Genomic DNA, 22,489 nt, shown 5'->3' with positions numbered 1-22,489 from the left:
CCTCTCAAAACCTCCATTAGTTCTTCCCAAATGACCATTTAAATCTCCTCCTATAAATAACTCCTCTCCATGTGGTATTCCTTGGACTACTTCATCCATATAGTCCCAAAATTGCCTCTTGACAAAATCATTTAATCCTATTTGAAGGGCATACGCACTAATAATGTTAATCGTTTCTTCACCTAATATTAATTTCATTAGAATAATTCTATCACCCTTCTATGGAAATCCCATAACAATTAGGGATGTTAATGGAAGTTCATAGAAATGACAGGAAATGCTCGAATAAGTACAAATCCGGCCACCAGTATTCTGTGGAGTTATTGCTGGGGAAAAGCCTTTCCTGGATTCTGATGGAAGGATATTCCAGCGAAGAGGTTTCCTATGACCAAAGAGCTGTTGTGCCTAGTGTCACGGACCTTCGGTTCAGGAGCGAAGACCGTGCGGCACTTGCGTTGTCTCACAACAAGCAAGTAAGCCTAGCAGGGTTGTGACGATCAAACCTACAAAACAACCAGAAGGAGAAATGCTAAGTTTGCAAGCAAGCACAAAATAATGGGGCACACGAATAGGCAAATGCTGATCTTTATTGCTGATTCTTGAATAAGTTACAATAGGACTAAGCCGAAAAGGACTACTACTCCTAAGGGTCCCCGATCACCCGTTGACTAGGATGGAATCCCTGCTAGGATATGCACTAGCAATGCACCACTCGATGGCCAACCAAGCTCTCAGGGTAAAGAGCTTTAGCAACCTACCCACTTGGTGGGGAGTGGCAACCAAAGGTGCTATAAAAGATGACTTTTCAAGACGCAACGAGACGAGGTACGTTCGGATGTAATAGCGATTACGTCCCCACTACAACATGTACATTGTCATGATTCTTACATATTACATTGATAGACCAAGTCACGGGCCATAGGCCATGCGAACAACGCTGGACGAAATGGCCCCGTGACACTAGGCTATGTGGAATTTGAATCGTTTTCTAAAAATAAAATTCTAAAAAAGAAGAAAAACAATAAGAAAAAGAGAGTCAGATGGTCAGTTGATAAGAAGTTGTCTTCCGGAGAGAGAAAAGGACGGCGTGACCTGGATAATGATATGAGTTCATTTAAGGCCAAGACACTTGACACCCGGGGACTGGTCACCAATAGTCGTCAGGCAAAAGGAATGGGTTTTTCAAAACTTTTTTGAGAAAATTGTGAATCCCAAATTTGGGTTCTCAAACAAATCTCTATCTTCCACTTTGATTCCTTTAGTTATGTTAAATTACTATTATTTTGATTCTATTTTCTTAGATTGACTCCGCCCCAAAGTTTTAGGGATATCATCAAAAGAACCTAAGGGGGCTCTCATTCTCCCTTTTAAGAAGATTGTATCAAGAAAATATGTAACATATATACATATATATATATATATATATATATATATATATATATATATATATATATATATTCCCAAAAGTATATAACAATCGTATATACCTAATAAAAATATGATTTTTCACATATGTAACCCAACAACATACGCATATGAAATAAATTATTAAATTTTATTCACACACACATATATGTGAGAGTATGTGTTAACAGTAGTGCATACATATAAAAAAAAATTTGAATTTCGTAGACATATTATCCTTAAGAACATGTAACAGTTGTATGTATAAGTAAAAATGAAATGCTCACATAGGCACCATTTCCCAAACACACGTAACGGTCGCATATATCAAATATGATACGAAAAATGATAGTTCACATAAGCATTATTCTCAAACATACGTGACAATTGAATATGTAAATTTCACATATGTATAATTCCCAAACGTAAGTAACAATTACATGCATACACTAATTAATGGCTTAGTGTAAATCAAAATAAATTGGAACTTTAAGCCTTCAAAAGACAAACAATAGTCTAGGGTAAAAGGACATTAAGGTATCAACGACTTTCAAAATTTAACCTAAGAAGAAAATTAGAAACTTGGAGAAAACTTGACATATGTGATTCTTTATATTTTTCAGGTTCTCATTCTCTTCTCACTTAGGTAAATTGCAAACATTCTCTTAACTCAGGTTTGGATTCAAGGTAGGTGACGGTACCCTAATCTTATACCTTAAACAATGGTTGACTTGAATCTGAACGATGAAAATTCTTTAGCAAACATGAGATTTGTTTATGATAGTGATTAAGTAGAAATCATTGATTTACAGTAAGTTTATGATGCAAGTTTATTCTCATATTCTTGCTATGTCAGTAGCTTGTGACATATGGATATTATGTTATTATGTTGGAATGAAATTTGGAAGCAAGAAAATTGCTTAAACTGATATGGGAAAAACAATGATTGGAAAAATTGGGATTTTGTACCAATACACTGGTAAGACAAATAAATGCATGAGCATGAGGATTTTGGTGGTTTGGGCGGAGGAGGAGTCGTCCAGGAATAATTAAATTCCAAGCCGGCCTTGGGTTTTAGCGCACCCCCTTGGCGGTAAATGCATCCTCTTAGACCATGATGTCAAGAGGCGGAGCGGCCAGAAGGCGCATCGTAAAAAGTCCCCCATGCCCACTACTTGCAGACGAGGGTAGTGGAACTTATTGGAGGGCAAGGTAACAAGCTATGAGGAGCTTGATTACCTTGGGGAGTCGTCTTAAATTGCATCATTCATATTATATTTAGACCTCTTGATGTTATTTATTAAATGCTCTATTGGAGTAGTTTTGATTCTTATTGTTGGAAATTGTTCCATATCTCCTCTATTAATATTTCATGCTTTTTAGAGAACTATTGTTGGTACATATTCACTAATGAATTTAAGTTTTGCACTTTAATTCAAGAATTGTTTACTTGTATTAGTTTAGGATACCGGTTGAATCAACATAGTTCTTTGAACTAACCCCAAAAATCCCCCGCAGGTTTTGCTACAATGGACGACATCGAGAATAAGTGGGGAGCGTAGGAAGAGCGTGGCGAGTCATTGGAGCGTCTAGTCTTTTTCATTTATATTACTTATGTCAGTTTGCTTTTGCTAAACTCTAAGTTTGATTTAGATCAATATTACTTGAGTTCCATATTATAAAAAAAAAATTTGTTCATCATTTTTCATGAGTTAACATTTAGTTTCTGTCATTGGTAGCGATTCGGGTTTATCCGAAAATCCGAGTAATTACAATTTCTTGAAAACGAAATTAGTTATTCTTCAAGTAATGGAATTCTAGTATTTTCATATTTCATCAAGATAGCTGGATTTTATGTGCTATGAAAGTGAGAGAAGGGGGTTTCATGAATTTTATAAATTTGCATTTTTATTTCTTCAAGAGTAAATTGGTTCTTTCTTAGGGCTTCCATCTCCAAGAGACTTTCGATTTGGATTGGAACCTTTATGTGCTGGATTTTGATACCTCTCCGTAAAGTGATTTCTATTTACTCTCTCTATTATTTTGATACTATTTTTTGTTTTCTTGGAATTATTCTTTCTTAATCGCTTAGATCTGCCCTAGATTTGTCCTACACGTGGTTTCCGGATTGTTTTCCTTGCTTTAGAAATCCTAATTGTGATTACAACAAAACTGTAAGTTTAGGAGTTAGGACCGGACATCTTCGGGCTGTATAGGGTATGAAAACCTTCCCGAAGACTGTGCATTAGTGTTGTGCTAAAATCATAGATGATGAGTTTGTGTGATGTGAGACATGCTATACTCAAACAAGACCTTTAGGCTATGATTTGGCCGACACTTTGAATTTTTTTCCGACACATGTGTCGTGTCGTGTCAGACACGACACCCGTGTCGACAGTCCTTTAGACACTTTAGAGTACAGCTAGAAGTGTCAGTAGCTTTATGTGTATGTATGTGTATGAGTGTGACACTATTTCTAGATTTTTAGGGGTTGCCATGTTAGATACCTCATATCCGTGTCGAAACTCTGCACACGAATCCGTGTCCACAAATCATGATTATATGTACTTTCTATTTTAGGCATGTCCCTGAATCTAAATTTTGGGAATTCGCCGTGTCTGACACTCCGTGTCCGTGTCCACAAATCATAGCCTTTAGGATATCCATTCTCTCTCTAAACAGATCAATTAAGAACATTTCTAAGCCAATTTATAATGATAGGAAAGTCGCCTTCAATCCAGACCTTCGAGCATCGAAGATTTGTTAAGCCAATTTCTAATTATAAGAGAGACTTGCATAAACTAGTTCTCTTTGTTGTCGTAAATGCCAGAAGTACATTATATCTTTGTTCTGCTCTTTATTGCATTTACATCACCTTTCAGGACTTGCACTATTACAGAGGCATACGCAATCCAAAAATTCATATGAAGGGCTAATGGAGGCACCTGAAGCACAGATACGAGAGGCTGCTAAATTTCATCAGTTTGCAGAAGCCGCCTACACAGTTTGGTTATAGAGCATTCTTCAATCTAGATATTCTACTTCATTTTAGTATGATCAATGTATTACATGAAGGGACCATTTCTTGTTCTTCATGCAGGGACCAGTGCTTGATTTTGGAAGACATCCTGTCTTATTTCCTTGTGTGTGGCTATACAGACGAGGGATTTTGACCTCCTGGACTCGTAAGAGGTTGTTATTCACCCTATGTATTCAGCAGGAAAAGTAAATTGCAAGCAATGTAATTATGTTCGAGTGAATGTCAACTTAGTTTCCATTTTCCATGAAGTTGTTACTACTTCTGATTTGTTCATATAAGTTGTGTGTACTTTTATAAATTATATGTTGGTCAGACATGTCATATGATACCATGAGCGAAATTTGTCATCTTTCATTTGCCACAGTTGATATTTTTTTTTTTGGTCTCTTTTCCTAGGTGGCCTGTACTTGAAGGTGATAATTGGTGGCGTGGTCATGCGGCAGCCTTTCTGAAATATGTGAATTTGCATCCAGACGCTCTTCAGCGGGGACGTGTTAGTCAGGTAGTGTTACATTCTAACTTTGAGTTGGTAAATGATTTCAGAATTCCCTTGTTTTTATATTGAGGGCTCTGTTTGGATGCATGTGTATAGAAGTGGGTAATTAGATTCCAGGGAAGACGCAGGAATTATAAACCCCTGGAATACCGGGGGTTTTTGTTGTTTGGTTACATGAGAAACCCAGAAAAGTAAAGAAATTTTAAAAAGACAATCGTATCCATGTCCCCTTAAATTTGTAAAATGCCTATTACATCCGATTTTGTTGTTTTCTTCAATCTTCTCCGATTTCTTTCTCCTTCCTTCGTCACCCCTTGGTTTTGCATTTCTCGATCAGCCAACCAATCAATGGAGAGAGATTCTAGGTTCATGATGGTCAGGAACTTTTTGCTTCTGTGCTTTTCTCCATTGACTGAGAAGCGGGAGGAGGTAAGACTAGGTGGCAAGATCTGCTCCTAGTTTTCCACAAGGCTCTGGTTTTCAGACAAGGAAGTTTGATGAGAGAGAGAGAGAGATTTCCAGGGATATCCTTGTGAAATTCTCCCAATTTGGGAGAACTTCGCCTGGATTTCCAGGGAGCCGACAGGCAAGTCACGTAAGCCGACAATCAACCAACATCCTGGCTTTTGAAAGTGATATTTGAAACCAAGCATGGCATTTCGCTAGAAAAGTACCCTAAAATCCCAGAAAAACCGGGCTTTTGTGCAACCAAACATAGCCTTAAGTGGTTAAGAAAGTGAGGAATACTTTTATCGAAACGGGGGATTGCAAAAATCATTTCCCTTTTTAAGTATTATATCTTTTTATTGACAATATTTGAAAATCCAAGGTTTAATAGATAATAGATGGATAAGAACGTTTAACTATATATGTATCGTAAGATTGGTCTGGAAACCTTAAACTAGTTTGGGTGGATGACTCCTGCTATGAAGGGTTCTGACCTAAGAGCTGATTTTACTGATAGTTAATGTGATGTGATGATCAATTGGATCTTAATAAGTCTAAGACCTGCTAGCAAGGGTTTCCTTACATTAGAGCTGATTTTATTAATAGTTAATGTGATGTGATGATCACTTGGATCCTAATATGTTTGAAATCAGTGTTTAAAAACTCATTGACTCGACTCGGAACTCACCCGAGTTGACTCCCTTTTACCTTGGTCGGATTCCGCATTGCACCGCATCCACATTCCGCGTTTTGCCCTACAGAGTGAATAAAAACTCCTCTGACTCTTCCGAGTTATGACCATGTCAATCGCGTTCTTGGCCGTGTCCGCGCCGTGTCAACAAGTATTTTTCTTGGCCGTGTTTCACATCACATCTGCATTTTTAAACACTGTTTGAAATTGATGAGAATTATGTGATAGAGGTTTTGGTAGGTTTTGTAGCTCTGCTATTGATATGTAGCCAATTGGTGCTAATTAGTAAAACAGGAAAGAAGCCTATTGTTTTGGGAAAGAAAATTCAGTTTTTCTATTTAACTGAAAACTATTTTCCCAATATTTTGAAGAAGTTGGGAAAAGGGATTAATCTTCTAAGCCATCTAAGCCATCTAAAACCATTTTAGTCCATGTAATTAGCTTTTTCTCCCCTTGTTAACCTTAACACCAATTTATTTCTTCAAACCACCAACCTTTTGGTCTTTACGTCTTCTTTCATTCGCTTCAAGTGCCAAGCCCTCTTGGTCACTCCAAACACCTTTTTGGGAAATGATCTGGTTGGAGTAAATATAACAAAAGTTCTTTATGGGTGCATCTTGTGAGTGCCTATGATAAGCAGTGCCACACTTAGTTAGGGTTTCTTTGTGGAGAAGTAGTTGTTTGGCACGAATTGCCACAATTTTAATTTTGTTTTTCCCTTTGTTACTTTTTTCCCTCTTTTTTTTGCTTGGCCTTGTTACCTTTCTCTTTGGCTCTGTTCACTTGCATTCCTTGGAAAGCAAATCTCTGGAAAACAACCTCTTTTTTCCTTGACCAGACAGAATTCTGGTGTTCACTTGCTTTCCAGTGAAAATAGAATTACACGTGAAATTTCTGCAATAAGTAAAATAATGACATGGAAAAGCCCATTTTTCCCCCTTTAGGGATTTCATTTCCGACCAAAAACACACGGATTTCGTTTCCCTGGGAAACTAGTGCAAAAAGAAGGGCAAGCAGTTTCCCTGGAAACCTTTTCCTGGGCAAGTGAACAGTTCAGAAACAGTCCAGGGAAACCTTTTCCTGCACAGATTCTCTGGATTTCTTTTCCTAATACGACGTTAGATTCCAGGGAAACATTTTATTTTCCTTTCTCGGGAAAACAAGTGAACAGAGCCTTTGTTGTTTAGGAAATGTCTTATTCAAGAATAAATAAGTAAATATAGTGCATCAGTTGATCCTACTATATCTTAAAAGTTCAAATCATGTGTCCCACTTCTTAATGTCTCTTATATATGGGTGTTTCACACCTTCAAAACCTATTTTCTTCTCAAACTCTTTTATATTTCACAAGACAACCCTTTTGGACTCAAGCCATGTAAAACTTCTACCTTTGGGGCCCATTTGGATGCGGAGAAGATTTTGATTTGTTGCAGCCCTTTTTGTGTTGTGATTTGGATCCTAATCAAATCCTTTGATTTCCAAATCAGCGAGTGACACTGAAAAAAATCAAATTTCCAAATGTGCTGTGGAAATAAGTAATTGGAAATCCACAGATATGTCAGTTTCCTTCACCCTCTTTGCTCCTCAACCTCTCCCCTCTAGTAGGAAGTACCCCCTTCCCTCTCTGTCTCCCTCAACATGAGCTGGCGGATCTATTCATTTTGTATTCAAAACTCAATTCCAAATCCAAATACAAAATATGAGGTATCCAAATGGGCCCTTAGTGTACTATTAAAATACCCTGATCCGTTTACTCACTATGTGGTCCAACCATTAATACAAACATGTAGTTTTTATTTGAAAGCATTGTTGCAGGCAAATTGCAAACAAAATGTTTGATATGAATGAGGTCATTTTGGCTATATTCTAAGTATTCTAGGTCACAAATATCACTCTCAGGAATTTCTCGGCAAGGGAAAATCTTGGGATATATTATTATTATTATTTTTTCGGTTTATATTAGGAAAAATACGATAAAAATAAATTCATTTAAACAATATATAAATATATAAAATTTAATAAAAAAATAAAAAATAAAAATATTAGGATAATATCTTGATATTATCGCGATATTTTATGATAAAAATGAAAATATCACTATATTTTTTAAATCTCGGGATTATTTCATGATTTTATCATTTTATCTAATTTTGCGATAAAAACGTTATATTTTGAAAATATTGGAGATATTTGTGACAGGGCAAGTATTGACTCAACTCCAAAACTGTGAGCTTTTTATTGATTCAAATGATTTTCTTGTTAAAATCAAGTTTTCTGAAACAGTGATATAAACATGCACTTTGAACACTAAATTTCTTGAAATAGCGTTTCTCATACATTTTGTTTTTCTGTATTTTATTTTTGACAGACAAAGCGTGAAGTTGTGTACTTTATTGTGGTTCTACATCATCTAAGATCTGTAGTAATTGCTGTACGTGGAACTGAGACTCCTGAAGATCTTTTAACTGATCTTTTATACAGGGAATGCTCCCTTTCAGAGGAAGACTTAGATGGGCTGATAAAGTCTCTCTCTCTCTCTCTGCATGCACAAATATGTAAATCTCGGGTTCATATGATTTGATCTTCATAAAAAAAAATTTGTGGTTGATTTTTATTTAGAAATACAAATTTTAGTGTTCTATTTATGCCCAAGGTGGTCAATATTTATTCAGATAGAGTTGCTGCTTATAAAAAGAATAAAAATAGGAAATCTAGATAATCTTTTCTGGCCATTCTTCACTCGTTATTGTGAAGTGTTTTGTTGTTTGAATTTGTGTTTACACAATATGCTTATTCATGTTTGTTCCTCAATCTACACTGCTTGAATCCTTCCATTATATGTTGAATGTTTCTTCTTATATTGTAATTTCTTTTTTAAGCAAGTTCCTTCATTTCCATGCTCATTTGATTCCTTTCTTCCACTACCCTATTCCGTGAAGACGTGTAACGAGCTAGGGGTTGTAGTCTAATTATCAATCCCATTCTTCACAGAGAAGTCCTCAAACTCGACTCGTGGCTCAATTTCTTAATTTTATGACTTGTGACTCTACTCGACTCGTGACTCATAAGAGTTTTTGACAAGAACAGAAATTTAGTTGAAGCATGTGAAAAATATAACCCAATAGTACATAGATAAAACACTATGCCCAGCAAGGCAGCAACTCGACTTGACTCGTAAGAGTCTTATTTTTCGAGTCGACTCCTAGGACTCGTTCGAGTCACCAGACTACTCGGGTGAGTCTTCAACAGAGGCGAGTTACCAATGTGACCCGCCTCGAAAGCCCAGTGACTCCTCTCGACTCGGGGGTTGACTCGTACGAGTCGTAAGAGTTTGACAACTATGGATAGGTATACATCAAGTTTCCTAACTTCGAGTTCACCTCTTTTTCTAGTGGTGTTTTATTTTGATGTCTATTCAAGCAGAAAGTTTTATGCCCTAGAGATGGAAGAGCAATTTTGTTTGATTTTGAATATCAAAGGAAGGGTAAAACGGAACAGTAAGGTAGCTAGTTAAAAGCGGATGTTTTTCGATATATTGGGCTATTTCTGTCTTTTACTTTGTTTTACAGGTCATGTGACTTTTTAAGTGAGTAGTCAGTCCTAGACATTTTCTTTTAAGTTACAACTACGGCAATTAGATTAGAATGTATAAGGGCTCTGATCTGTTTTGTTGTGCAGCCTTAATGCTCTCTTAATATTTTCTTCCAACCTTGTATTAGAGCTCATATCTGATGAATTTTGAAGTCTTTTGCTTGCTCTGCTGCTTGTATTCCTCTCCCATGTCATCTGGGATTGAGATGTGGGTGTTTTTTTTTTTTTTTTGAAAATTGACATATTTCATTAATATTAAGGTAGCATTCGGGACCGGAGTCCCATCCTGCGTTACAAAATATCAAAGAGTGCTGGCACGGGCATACCCGAAACCAGTTAGGCCATACCGCAGAAAGTCAAAATACAGTAACCTATCACTTTCTCCTTTCTTCATTCCAGCAGCAAGCTTTCTTTACAAATTCAAGAAGATTCATCTTCACCTGTCCCCTTCAAAACTGTGTATAAAATATAATAACAATGTCAGACCAGGGAGTTTTCCCTTGCCATCAGAGAGGCCAAAAAACCAAATCATTTCCATCCTTGCAGACCTAAAATCCCTTAAGCAAAATGCCTCTAACCCACTATCCATGATGTGGGTGGTTTTAGCTCATCTTTATGTTAAAATCTAGCTCTCTGTCTTTCCTTTATTAATTTAATTATATCCGATTGCTTTACTTGGTATCAGGGCAAGTTCTAACAACCTAGGGATTCAGTAGACATTGGGGATTGTCTCTTAGATTCTGCAAGATGCCACCTAGGAAGAAATATCAAACCCGAAGACCAATCGATCAGTCTGTACCAGACCTTGCTGTTGATCAACAACAATCGATGGTCATAATGGAAGATCCAAGGAGGCAGACTGGTGTCCTAACGCCATGGTTTTAAATTTAAGCCGAAATACCGAAATTTCGGATTTCGGCCAGTACCAAAATTTAAACCACATGAAACCGAAATTTCGGCCAGAGTCCCAAATTTCCGACCGAAATTTCTGGAAATTGTAATTTTCTAAATTTTTTTCCGAAATTTCGGCACAACTTTGAAATTTGTTTTTTTACTGAATTTCGGCCGAAATTTCGATTTCGGCTATGTCCGAAATTGAAATCAAAATTTAAAACCATGCCAGTAATCTAACGTTTCATGATCAAAGCAAGGATATTGAAGTAGATTGTCAGTTTGTTCATGAAAAATTGTCTAGTAAATTGATATCTGCTCCCTGTGTTGTCCAACAATCAGTTAGCAGATATATTTACAAAATCACTTGCACGTATCCAATCTAGAAGTATTTGCTTCAAGCTGGGCATAGATGGCTTCAATGCACCAGCTTAAGAGAGAGTGGTTAGAGAAGTTAGATTTACATCAAGTCTCATTGTTAATCTTTTATGTTGATTGTTTATTTTATATTAAATAAAATAAAATATAAACTAGTTCATTTTGAACCCAACTAGTGTCAAGAGTAGACTTAGTCATTTTGATCTGGGTAGATCATTTCACCTTCTTCATGAAAATTTTCTAAAGGATTCATTAGCCAACCCCAACTTGTTTGGGACAAAGGCTTAGTTGAGTTGAGTTGAGTTTAGTTTATTTTATGTTAAATAGATAGGGCTCATCATGGCTCATCATGGTCGGCACTATTGATATAGATTATTTTTATTCTTAGGTGATATAAAGGGCTTCAACCCATGGGGTTAGGTATTCAACCTCCACAGAATTCTTCTACTCTCTCTTCTTTCTCTCCCATTTCTCCTATCTCTTGTTCTCCTTATTTTCGTTCTATTTCTCTTGCATCAAGATGATGATGGTTTCTTCACTTTAACAGAGACAAGCACGAACAATGCACATGGCAGGTATCTCATCTTTTGATGATGTCACATGCTTAATTTATTTATTGATTTGATGGTATGTCAGTGTTTTATCTATCCATTTGTATCCTTTATGCAAGGTTCATTCTAGTTTTCTTCCCTGCACACATTTTATAGAGTTTTATCACCATTGAACTACTTAAGTAGATACTTTACAATATGTACAATCAATACACTGGAGTGTCTTACTATTAGCATGACTAGCCAACATAAGTTGGAACTCCACCTAAGCTCCCTGATATGAATTCCAATGATTTATTTATTTATAATCAATATTAGACTATAATGACAAGATATGATTGTTCTATATTATTTTTAGCAAATAATACTCTATGCTAAGTTCATACTAATTATGGCATTCTAAGAATTCGAGATCTACATGCATGTCTATTTTGGAATCTACAGAGTTGATTTTTTTTTTGTTGTATATTTAGAGAATATAAACTATAACTGTACTAAGTAACTCTCTAGGTCTTGGTCCAGTAAACATAATGGACTGAAGTTTCCATGCCATAACGAGGAAATTTAACTATAACTGTAATAGTCATTTCTTTGAGTTCCCTCAACTTTCCAATATACCTATTTTTATTTTTTTTGGAAATGGCAACTTTCCAATATTTCTATTCTGCATGGTATAAGTCTGTGATTAGATTATATATGATTGGATGCTCATTTCATTAATTTTTCAATTTGAATAGGATAAAGGGACTCATTATTTACGAAGTATATAACCAACATGCATATCTCTATTTAGCCTTAAATCTGGAGTGATTTTCAGATAACCATTTTTCTCTGCACTATTAAACACTGAATTGAAATTATATTTTATATCTGCAGTAGTGATCCTTTAGCACCTGAGGTGAAACGAAATGTTCTCTCTTCTTTTCCACACTATGGACATTCGGGAATAGTTGAATCCGCGAGAGAGCTTTTCATGCAAGTTGATGGACAACTAGGAGATAAAGGCCAAGGGCTTGGAACCAGTGGTATGATTATACTCCTCAACCTCATACATAATGCATAGTTTCCATTAATATCTCCTAACATTTAACTAGTTCATTTTGCTCTCATCTTGTTACTAGCAGCTTTTGGTAGCGATTAGTTCTGTGTGTAGTAGTAGACTAACCAGAGAAGCATATTAGGAAATAAAATAGAACAAGAGGAAATTATTTTGTTTTTGTTTTTGTTGGAGAAAGAAAGACAAATTTATCAACAAGGGCACTTACAGAAAATTACCCAAAAAATTCCCACGATATGTTCTGATTTATAGATCATGCATATAGTTCCAATGCATGGTTATATATGGATACATGAGATGCACAATGGATACAGTTTATTTGATCTCTTCTAAATTTAGAAACGGACTACATGGAGGTGGAGTCTCACTTTCACTCACTACAAAACATTTAGCTAATCACCCCAGATCCAAAATAATTGTAGGAGAACTCCTTCAGTACGACAGTAACGTTATCCTTTATTGAAATACTAAAACCACTACTTCATAGGATAACTCCTTCAGTAAGAGAGTAACATTATCATGTATTGAAATACTAAAACCATAACATCAGTTTCATTATTAAAACATTTGGTCCATCATAGTTGACAAGAAACTCATCCTCTTTGTCAGTGAATGTACCGCTGAAGCTAGCCTAAAGTTTCATTTGTTATTTACATCAAAGGCAGTTTGAGTCATCTATGAGAGAGTGGTTCCAAATTCTCCAAGTTCAAATTTTGTCAATTCAGCTAATGAGACTCCTACATAAGGTAAATTGTAATACTTCCTTTATTATCTCATCTTCAGTTTACTGATGATACATTGGTATTTAGCGTACCTGAGGTGATAGTGTTAAATCTATAGGCTATTCTTCAATATTATGAGATGATGACAGGCCAGAGATCTCATTTTCTCAGGTCTAGAATGTTTGGTATTCACATCAGCAGAGGTGGTTGATGGGCTAGCCATGTTACTCAATTGCAATGTGATTAAGTTTCTGACATCATATCTAGGGCTTCCTTTGGAGGTGGGAAGGCCTAAGAAGATGTAATGAGATCCAATATGTAACGACCCGGATTTTCAGAGAACTCTAAACCCGGACCGTTAACAAAAGACAACAATATTTTTTTACAAATTTGAAAACTCATTTAAAAGCTTACTAAAGAGTATTTGACATAATTACCAAAGACAAAAACAAACTAAGAATAAGACGAATATCCGCCAAGGCCACACGGCCACACCAATTACTCTATTCTCGTTCTTGCACACTCCTTTTTATTCTCGATTTCTTCATTAGCATTTGTCTCAATCTCATCAATTGTAGCAAAACCTGTGGGGGATTTTTGATATTAGTTCAAAGAACTATGTAGATTCATTCGGTACCTAAACAAATACAATTAAACAACTCTTAAATTGAAAGGCATACAACTTAATTCTATAGGTGAACATGTAACATAATTTATTTCAAATTGAAACATGAAATATTAATAAAAGAATACGCCATAATATCCATTGAATGTGAATCTACTGATCTCATAAAACATCCAACATTTTACAATTAAGAGGTTTATGTTTATTATTAATTTAAGGAAAAATTATTAAAAAAATGCAAAGTTTTACTTATATTGTGAACAAAGGGTAGGGATTTTAAATTTATAAAAGAGGGCTGTCAGGTACGAAATTTTGGGTTTTAGGGTATAAAATGTGGTTCCCTAGTGGTTCCGGGGTATAAAATGTGGTTCCCTAGTGGTTTCGGGGTAGAAAATGTGGTTTCCTAGTGGTTCCGGGGTAGAAAATGTGGTTCCCTATTGGTTCCGGGATATAAAATATGGTTCCCTAGTGGTTCCGGGGTACAAAATGTCGTTCCCTAGTGGTTCAAAGGTATAAAATGTGGTTCCCTAGTGCTTCCGTGGCATAAGATGTGGTTCCCTAGTGGTTCCGGGGTATAAAATGTGGTTCCCTAGTGCTTCTGTGGCATAAGATGTGGTTCCCTAGTGGTTCCGGGGTATAAAATGTGGTTCCCTAGTGGTTCCGGAGTATAAAATGTGGTTCGGAAGTCACCGTCGGACTTCCGAATATAATCTAGAAGCATAACCCATTCTACTGTCTCCGTTCGGACTTCCGAACAATTATTTGGACTTCCGAATTTAAGCCAGAAGGATACCCCATTGTTTTGTCTCAGTTCGAACTTCAGAAATTCGGTTTGGAAGTCCGAGTCGGACTTCCGAACAATGATTCAGACTTTCGAATCAAAGCAAGAAGAATACCCCATTCAACTGATTCCCTTCGGACATCCAAAACTATATTCGGACTTCCGAGCGAGTTCGAAAATGGCAAAAAATAATTCCCATGTGCTTAAAAAACCAATGACACAGTCATGAGCACTTTTACAACCAATTTCATGCTATTAGAATACCTGAACCACAAGTAGCACTCTTGGAACCTCTTAACACCTCAGAACAACTATAATATGGTTCCGAAGTAGTTCCCGGGGCCAATGTAATGGTTCCAAAAGGTTTAAAACACTCATGATCAGTTTCAAAACCAATGTCATACAATTAGAATGTCCCAATCACAAGTAGCACTCTTGGAACCACTTAACACCTCAGAACAACTATAATATGGTTCCCAAGTGGTTCCGGAGCCTACGTAATGGTTACAAAAGGTTTAAAACACTCATGATCAGTTTCAAAATACTATTAGAATGTCCCAATCACAAGTAGCACTCTTGAAACCATCATTTAGACTGTTGAAACCACTTAACACCTCGGAATAACTATAATTTGGTTCCCAAGTGGTTCCGGAGCCTATGTAATGGTTCCAAAAGGTTTAAAACACTCATGATCAGTTTCAAAATACTATTAGAATGTCCCAATCACAAGTAGCACTCTTGGAACCATCATTTAGACTCTTGGAACCACTTAACACCTCGGAACAACTATAATATGGCTCCCAAGTGGTTCTGGAGCCTATGTAATGGTTCCAAAAGGTTTAAAACACTCATGATTAGTTTCAAAATACTATTAGAATGTCCCAATCACAAGTAGCACTCTTGGAACCATCGTTTAGACTCTTAGAACCACTTAACACCTCAGAACAACTATAATATGGTTCCCAAGTGGTTCGGGAGCCTATGTAACGTTTCCACAAGGTTTAAAACACTCATCATCAGTTTCAGAATACTATTAGAATGTCCCAATCACAACACTCTTGGAACCATCATTTAGACTCTTGGAACCATTAACACCTCGGAACAACTATAATATGGTTCCCAAGTGGCTCCGAAACCTATGTAATAGTTCCAAAAGGTTTAAAACACTCATGATCAGTTTCAAAACCAATTTCAAACTATTAGAATGTCCCCATCACAAGTACCACTCTTGGAACCATAATTTAGACTCTTGGAACCACTTAACACCTCGGAACAACTATAATATGGTTCCCAAGTGGTTCCGGAGACTATGTAATTTTTCCAAAATGTTTAAAACACTCATAATCAGTTTTAAAACCAATTTCATACTATTATAATGTCCCAATCACAAGTAGCACTCTTGGAACCATAATTTAGACTCTTCAAACCACTTAACACCTCAAAACAACTATAATATGGTTTTCTAGTGGTTCCGGGGCCTATGTAATGGTTACAAAGGTTTAAAACACTCATGATCAGTTTCAAAACCAATTTCATACTATTAGAATGTCCGCATCACAAGTATCACTCTTGGAACCGTAATTTAGACATACTTGGAGCTATGTTTATCACCCAAGTAGTTCAATAAGTAATGGTATTTTTTTTTCCAAAGAACAATGGCTGTTTTTTACGTTGGCAATGGCTGTTTTTCATCAACCCAAGTATTGGCAATGGCTGTTTCTCATGTTGGAACTTGCTTGGGGAAGAAGAAAGAAAAGAAAAGGTGGTAGGTGAAATAGCTTAGGGATTAGAGCCTACATAGTTGGTGGGAAAAAGCAAGGGGTGTATTTTCGTCCTAAATGGTCTATTTTTGTACCTGACAGCCCTTTTTTATAGATTTGAAATGTCTACCCTTTGTTCACAATTTCTCATAAACTTTGCATTTTTTTAATGATTTTCCCTTAATTTAATGCATGAGACGACTCCCTAAGGCAATCCAGCTCCCCATAGCTTGTTACCTTGCCCCCAATACGTTCTACTACCCTCGTCTACAGGTAGCGGGCACGAAGGACTTTTTACAACGTGCTTAATAGCCACTCCTCTTGATATCATGGTCTAAGATGATGTATTTACGGCCAAGGGGGTGCGCTAAAACCCAAGGCCGGCTCGGAATTTCATTATTCCTGAACGACTCATACCTCCGTCCAATCCACCAAATTATTTTCCCAATATCTTTGTCTCCTATCAGTTTTACTGGCATATCATCCATATGTTTTTTTTCTTCTTTCCAATATCTTAAAGATATTTTGAGCAATTTTATTGTTTCCCACATTTTCCTTTTTACTTTAACAAGGAATCAGAACACTTCATCTTTTGCAAGCTACTGGCATAGCATCATTTTTCAACATTTGCGTGCTACTGGTATAATAAAACATGAGAGCACGATGCATATTAATAAGAAACAATCATCTTAACTACATCATTATCATGAACAATTCTATGTCTACTAAGAATTTTATTGCATGCATATAAATCAATCATTGCTGAAGAGTACAAGTTTAGGGTACCGTCACCTAAGTTATTTGTGACGTGAAAGAGTAAGAAATCCTCTATGTCTGAGTAGGGATTGGTACTGAATTTGAAACACAATGATATACCAAATTCTAAGTTTCCTCGATCCATATTTCCAAGTGACACACACACACACACACCTTAATGTGAGACCATATCCTTTTATTATTCTTAATTATCTTTGTTTATAATTACCTTTGGGTGATATCAATAGTTTAGGGGCTGTTTTCTAAAAAAAAATCCATCAATAACTCTTTAATTATTTTCTTTGAGGGCTGATTTTTACAATGTTTACCCGTGAGGGCTGTTTTTTTCGAAACCACATACTTAAAGCATTGGAAAAAGTTACACATGTGGGATATTTTATCAAAACAGTTGATATTTCCCATAAGTTTTATACATGGTTATTTATCTAAGAATATAGATCTAATATATATATATATATAGTAAGCATACATGAGGAATTTCTTAAAAAAAAATTAAGGTCTTAGTACTTATCATAAACATATAAATCTGATTTTTTTTTACAAGGAAGATATAAAATTGATACTAGTATAACATGCAAAAAGTCAGCCACTTAGGGCTTTTAGATTCCACACACATGGGCTGGTTTAAAAAAAATGATATTATCCCTATTACACATCACTCAATAAATTATTTAAAAGAAAACTATCCTCTTTATTATAAAGATCATCTAGGAATTTCAATTCGAAAGGAAAAATTACGTCCGTAACATATATCGTATTCTAGATTTAGATTCTAAAGAAAATAGTTATTTCTATGGTTTATTTGAAAGAAAGGGATTAAGGTTTCATTTATCTCTATCAATCTTTAAGATCCTTTCTCATTACGTTTTAATCTTTAAAACAAAACAAACCCTAGATCATTAAAATCACAAAAACTTACATGGATCAAAGTGTTTGAATCTCAAGGATCTGTTCTGCTCTTTTTTCTCTTTCCCTCTTTTCTCACACTCTCTCTCTCTACAGTTTGGGTGTGCGTGAAAGGGGAGAACCACATGAAGGGTCTTTTATAAATCCTAGCTTTCCTTTTTGTTTAGAGTTGTTTCCTAATCAACTACTAATAGTTAGTAAGTTTCCTAGTCTCTCTAGGTCTCTTTACCTTTTATCTTATTACTTAATTTAAAAGGAAAATACTAAATTTTAATATTGGCACTCCTAAAAATTTGCCTAATAAGACAAAACTCGTAACTATGCCTACCTCTAATAGAAAAAATGTCATAACTTACTCAAATCATGTTCGAATCGCTAAATCTTGGGTCCGTTGGATAGGTATTCGAAATACTCATCTACCGGGACCAAAATCATGTCGAACGGATAAGATTTGATGCCCAAAAATTTGTTATACTAAAAAAAATGAAAATACACTGTGATTTTTTGTCTAGGGATCTACGGTCTAGATTTAATTAAGGTTATTATTAACTTTCTAGGCCCGTGTGGAGCCGGGTCTTTACACAATAGTAGAAAGAAAATAGAAAAGAATGGATACATGGAAGCGAAGAATTACCCTCATGAAGGCAGTCGTAGGAAACTATGAAGCACGGATACAGGTACGGGGTGCGGGTACGGCATGACACGCGTTCACGTGATTTTTAAGAAATATAGGATACGGGTACGTTGAATATAATATATTTTTATATTTAATTATATATTTATAAAAATTAAAAAATTAAATATTTTGTTAAAGAATTCAAACCATTTAATTGGAGAATAATCAAATAACTATAACATCACCAATATGGGTGTGTGGGCCTCCGGAGAGTATTTAGTATGCACCCAAGGTGTATGATGACGGCCTCCGGAGAGTGCGGGTGTGCCCAGGTACGCCCTCATCCTCCCGATGATGTTTGGGCGTATACTCGGTACGCACCCAGGGCATACCCGGGCGCACCCGCTCCCAATACGTACCCTGATATGGGTGCGTGGGCCTCCGAAGAGTACCCATGCTTCATAGGAAGTGAATATTCTGATTTACTAGCTATCGGTATTCAAACGTCCAATGAGTATCATTAAGTGTGGATCCAACAAATTCAGCGAAGATTGGATGCAGTGTTTAGAAACTCTTACCCTTACCAGAACTCACCGCTATAAAACCAAAATGGCTTTGGTGAACCAACAATTAATGTTGCTAGTTTTTAATTGACTCGGTCAAATCAAAGGAGTTTTTGATTGACTAGATAAGGCCAAAATGGTTTGAGTTGGGTGAGTCAATGATTGGCTCGGAGAGTTTTTAAACAATGGTTGGCTGATGTATATTTTGACTCTTACCTACCAAAATTTTCTATTATTGTTGGTGTTAGAAGAGAGAATGGAAATGAGTGAGTTGGAGATATGCTCCCCTCACTTATGTATTTATATAGAGGGGAATACAAAGACCAAAGTGCCCTTAGGCACATATGCACTAGAACACTCGCCCTCAAGCTAGAATGTAAATGTCATACATTCCTAGCTTGTTACAAATATCATTTATCTTCGCTTACTCAATGGCTTGTTAAATATATCAGTTAGCTGATCTACTAATCTAGTGAAAGTAGTGCATATGTCTCCTTTTTATATCCTTGGGCTTATGAAATGACAATCCACCTCTATGTATTTGGTTCGCTCATGAAACACCGGGCAATGTGAATGGCAGCTCTATTATCACAATAAAGCTGAGTAGGAGATGAGGAAGGGAAGCCGATCTCAGATAGAAGAGAGTGCAACCAAATAAGTTCTCCGCATGCGTGTGACATGGCATGATATTCTGCCTCTGCACTCGACTTGGCTACCACATCTTGTTTCTTACTTTTCCACGACACTAAGTTATCTCCAAAAAAGGTACTTTTCAAGTTGCATCACAAAATCCTTCCAAATTCTCATGCCCTTGCTTCTTGAATAGCAAGTCTCTTCCTGGCACACTTTTCAAGTTGCGAAGAATCTGAATCACGGCAGCCATGTGGTAGGTGCGTGGTGCACTCATGAACTGGCTAATCACCCTCATTGCATATGAAATATTTGGGCGAGTAACTATGAGGTAAATTAGCTTCCCTACTAGTCGTCTATATCTGTCAGGGTCATCTAGCAAGTCTCACTCGTCTGGAAGTAGGTTTATATTTGGGTCCATGAGAACAACAGGTGGCTTTCTACCCATAGAACCAGTGAAATCCCAAAGGGAAACACAAGAGGAGTGTGAATTGGGTAATTTAAAATTTTCTTAAACTACAAGGGAGTGTAAAATTAACCTAGGTTATTCTAACCCTTGTTCAAATAATATTGCAAGTAAGGGAAAGCGATTACTAAACACCACAAAGAGAGAGGAGATCACACAACGATGTATAGTGGTTCGGTCACAAACGGACCTACTCCACTACCCAAGTACTTGGCCTTTCCTTGGGATTTTCCTTCACTATTGTGAAATTCCACATGGCGAATCTCCGGGCTTTACAATGAATGCCACCTCCAAAGTGAACAAACCCTCTTTGCAAGAACCGCCCCCAAGGACTTTAACCCTCTTTGCACACTGCCTCGAAGGGTATAACTCCTCTTTGCAAATACAAAAAATAAAAAGGAAGAAGAAAACTCTCAAGCCTCTTAAAGGCAAATACACAATGCTCAAAGCTCACAATCTCTCCTAATGATTACAAATCAATGCTCTATGGAGTGCCTCTTGACAAGAAGTAAATGGACAAATTAAATGTTCAAGAGGAAGAAGAAGAATCCTTTCGATTTGAAGAGTAAAAGCTCTTAGGGTTTCATAAATGATCTTTTCAAAAGGTTCTTTTAAAGGTCTAGGATAGGGTATTTATAGCCCTAGCAAATATATTACCGTTTGGTGGCAAAACCGTAATTAACGGGCCAAGAAAGAGTAAAAGTCGCGCAAATCCCAACAGCTACTTTGCCAGACGGGGGCAGTCGATCGGGGTGTCGCGGTCGCTCACCCTTTATCGGGCGCCTCTTTTTTATTTTGAATTTTAATACCGTCGCGGTCGATCGAGGTATCATGGTCGCCCACCAAGGGCTTTCTTGAGTTTTTATTTTTTGATTAGAAACTTATCCGCGGTCGGCCGAGCCTAGGGCAGTCAACCGCCGAGACCTTTCTGGATGACTTCTGAATTTCCAGAAGCCTATCCGCGGTCGATTGGGCTAGTCTTGGTCGACTGGCCCGCTTTTGTTGGGTAGATGCTGGACTTCTAGCATTCATCCCGTGGTCGACCGGGAAGCCTCGGTCAACCAGCCCTGTTTTGAAAACTTGGTTTTGTACCTTTAAGACTTAGGGCTTTGGGCCACTGTCTTTGGACTTTTGACCTATGTTTTCAAATGCCTTTTGGAGTTTGTTGAACTGGTTTTGAAAAGGTTTTGGAAACATGGATTCATGCAATTACTTGATGCCAAGAGGACTCTAATACATTCTAAAAAATAAGAAACCTTGAGTCTTCTTCATCTCTAATCTTCTTGTGCGATCGCATGAGTTGTTCCTTGACTTGGAAGAGTCTTCTATGTTGCTTTTGCACTTGTGGTTTCGTTGATTCTTCAAAGAACTTTAAGAGTTGTAGAAAGACCACCAAAGCTTGACTTTCTCCAAGTTGTGCCCTTCTTCTTGCTTCAAGTGTTGGCTTTGATATATTATGTCTAAATGACAACACTAGAGAAGCCATTAGCAAACTACATTCAATTTGGGTTTGTTGATCATCAAAACATTGGTGGGTTGTACCCTTGGGCTTACAACCAGTCTCCTTTAACAATTCTAGTACATACTTCCTCTTTGAGAGGAAGAGACTGCTACCAAAATAAGCTACTTCGTTCCCCAAAAAGTATCTCAGACGCCCAAGGTCTTTTTTAGAAAATTCTTTTTGAAGGAATGCCTTTAACCTCTGTATGCCATCTGTCACTCCCTGTAATGATAATGTCATCTACATAGACTATGAAAAGGACATGCCCAGTATCAGATCTCTGACTAAATATAGAGTGGTCAACTGTACACTGTGTCATACCAAATCGCATAATAGCACACTGAATCTCCCAAACCATGGTCTAGGAGATTGTTTGAGCTCATATAAAGATTTGCACAGCCGGCACACTGAGGAGGACATCTCCCTCTGAGCAACATACCCTGGAGGTTTCTCCATGTATACCTCCTCAGTCAAGTCGCTATGGAGAAAGGCATTCTTAACATCAAGTTGATATAAAGTCCATCCTCGGTTGACAGTGAGGGATATCAGCACTCTCACACAAGAGATTTTGGCAACAGGAAAAAAGGTCTTGGTGT

At 36.8% G+C, this 22,489-nt stretch overlaps 1 protein-coding gene across 1 annotated transcript in view; it reads left to right on the top strand.

The window, feature by feature from the left end:
• The first annotated feature begins 251 nt into the window (after positions 1-251).
• LOC143891187 (uncharacterized) overlaps positions 252-22,489 on the top strand; it is a 60,453-nt gene continuing 38,215 nt past the window's right edge. Inside the window, exons 1-6 of the mRNA XM_077395821.1 lie at positions 252-473; positions 4,235-4,408; positions 4,505-4,596; positions 4,841-4,946; positions 8,447-8,601; positions 12,366-12,496. Coding sequence (XP_077251936.1) covers positions 252-473; positions 4,235-4,408; positions 4,505-4,596; positions 4,841-4,946; positions 8,447-8,601; positions 12,366-12,496 — 880 coding nt within the window. The remainder of the gene's footprint in view (positions 474-4,234; positions 4,409-4,504; positions 4,597-4,840; positions 4,947-8,446; positions 8,602-12,365; positions 12,497-22,489) is intronic.

This window comes from Tasmannia lanceolata, unplaced genomic scaffold (assembly GCF_043159265.1).
Source record: "Tasmannia lanceolata isolate RefF3 unplaced genomic scaffold, GAP_Taslan_0.1 ptg000013l, whole genome shotgun sequence".
Classification (NCBI taxonomy): domain Eukaryota; kingdom Viridiplantae; phylum Streptophyta; class Magnoliopsida; order Canellales; family Winteraceae; genus Tasmannia; species Tasmannia lanceolata.
Note: the sequence above shows the minus strand (reverse complement) of the source record. Positions and strands in the feature narration are given on the sequence as shown.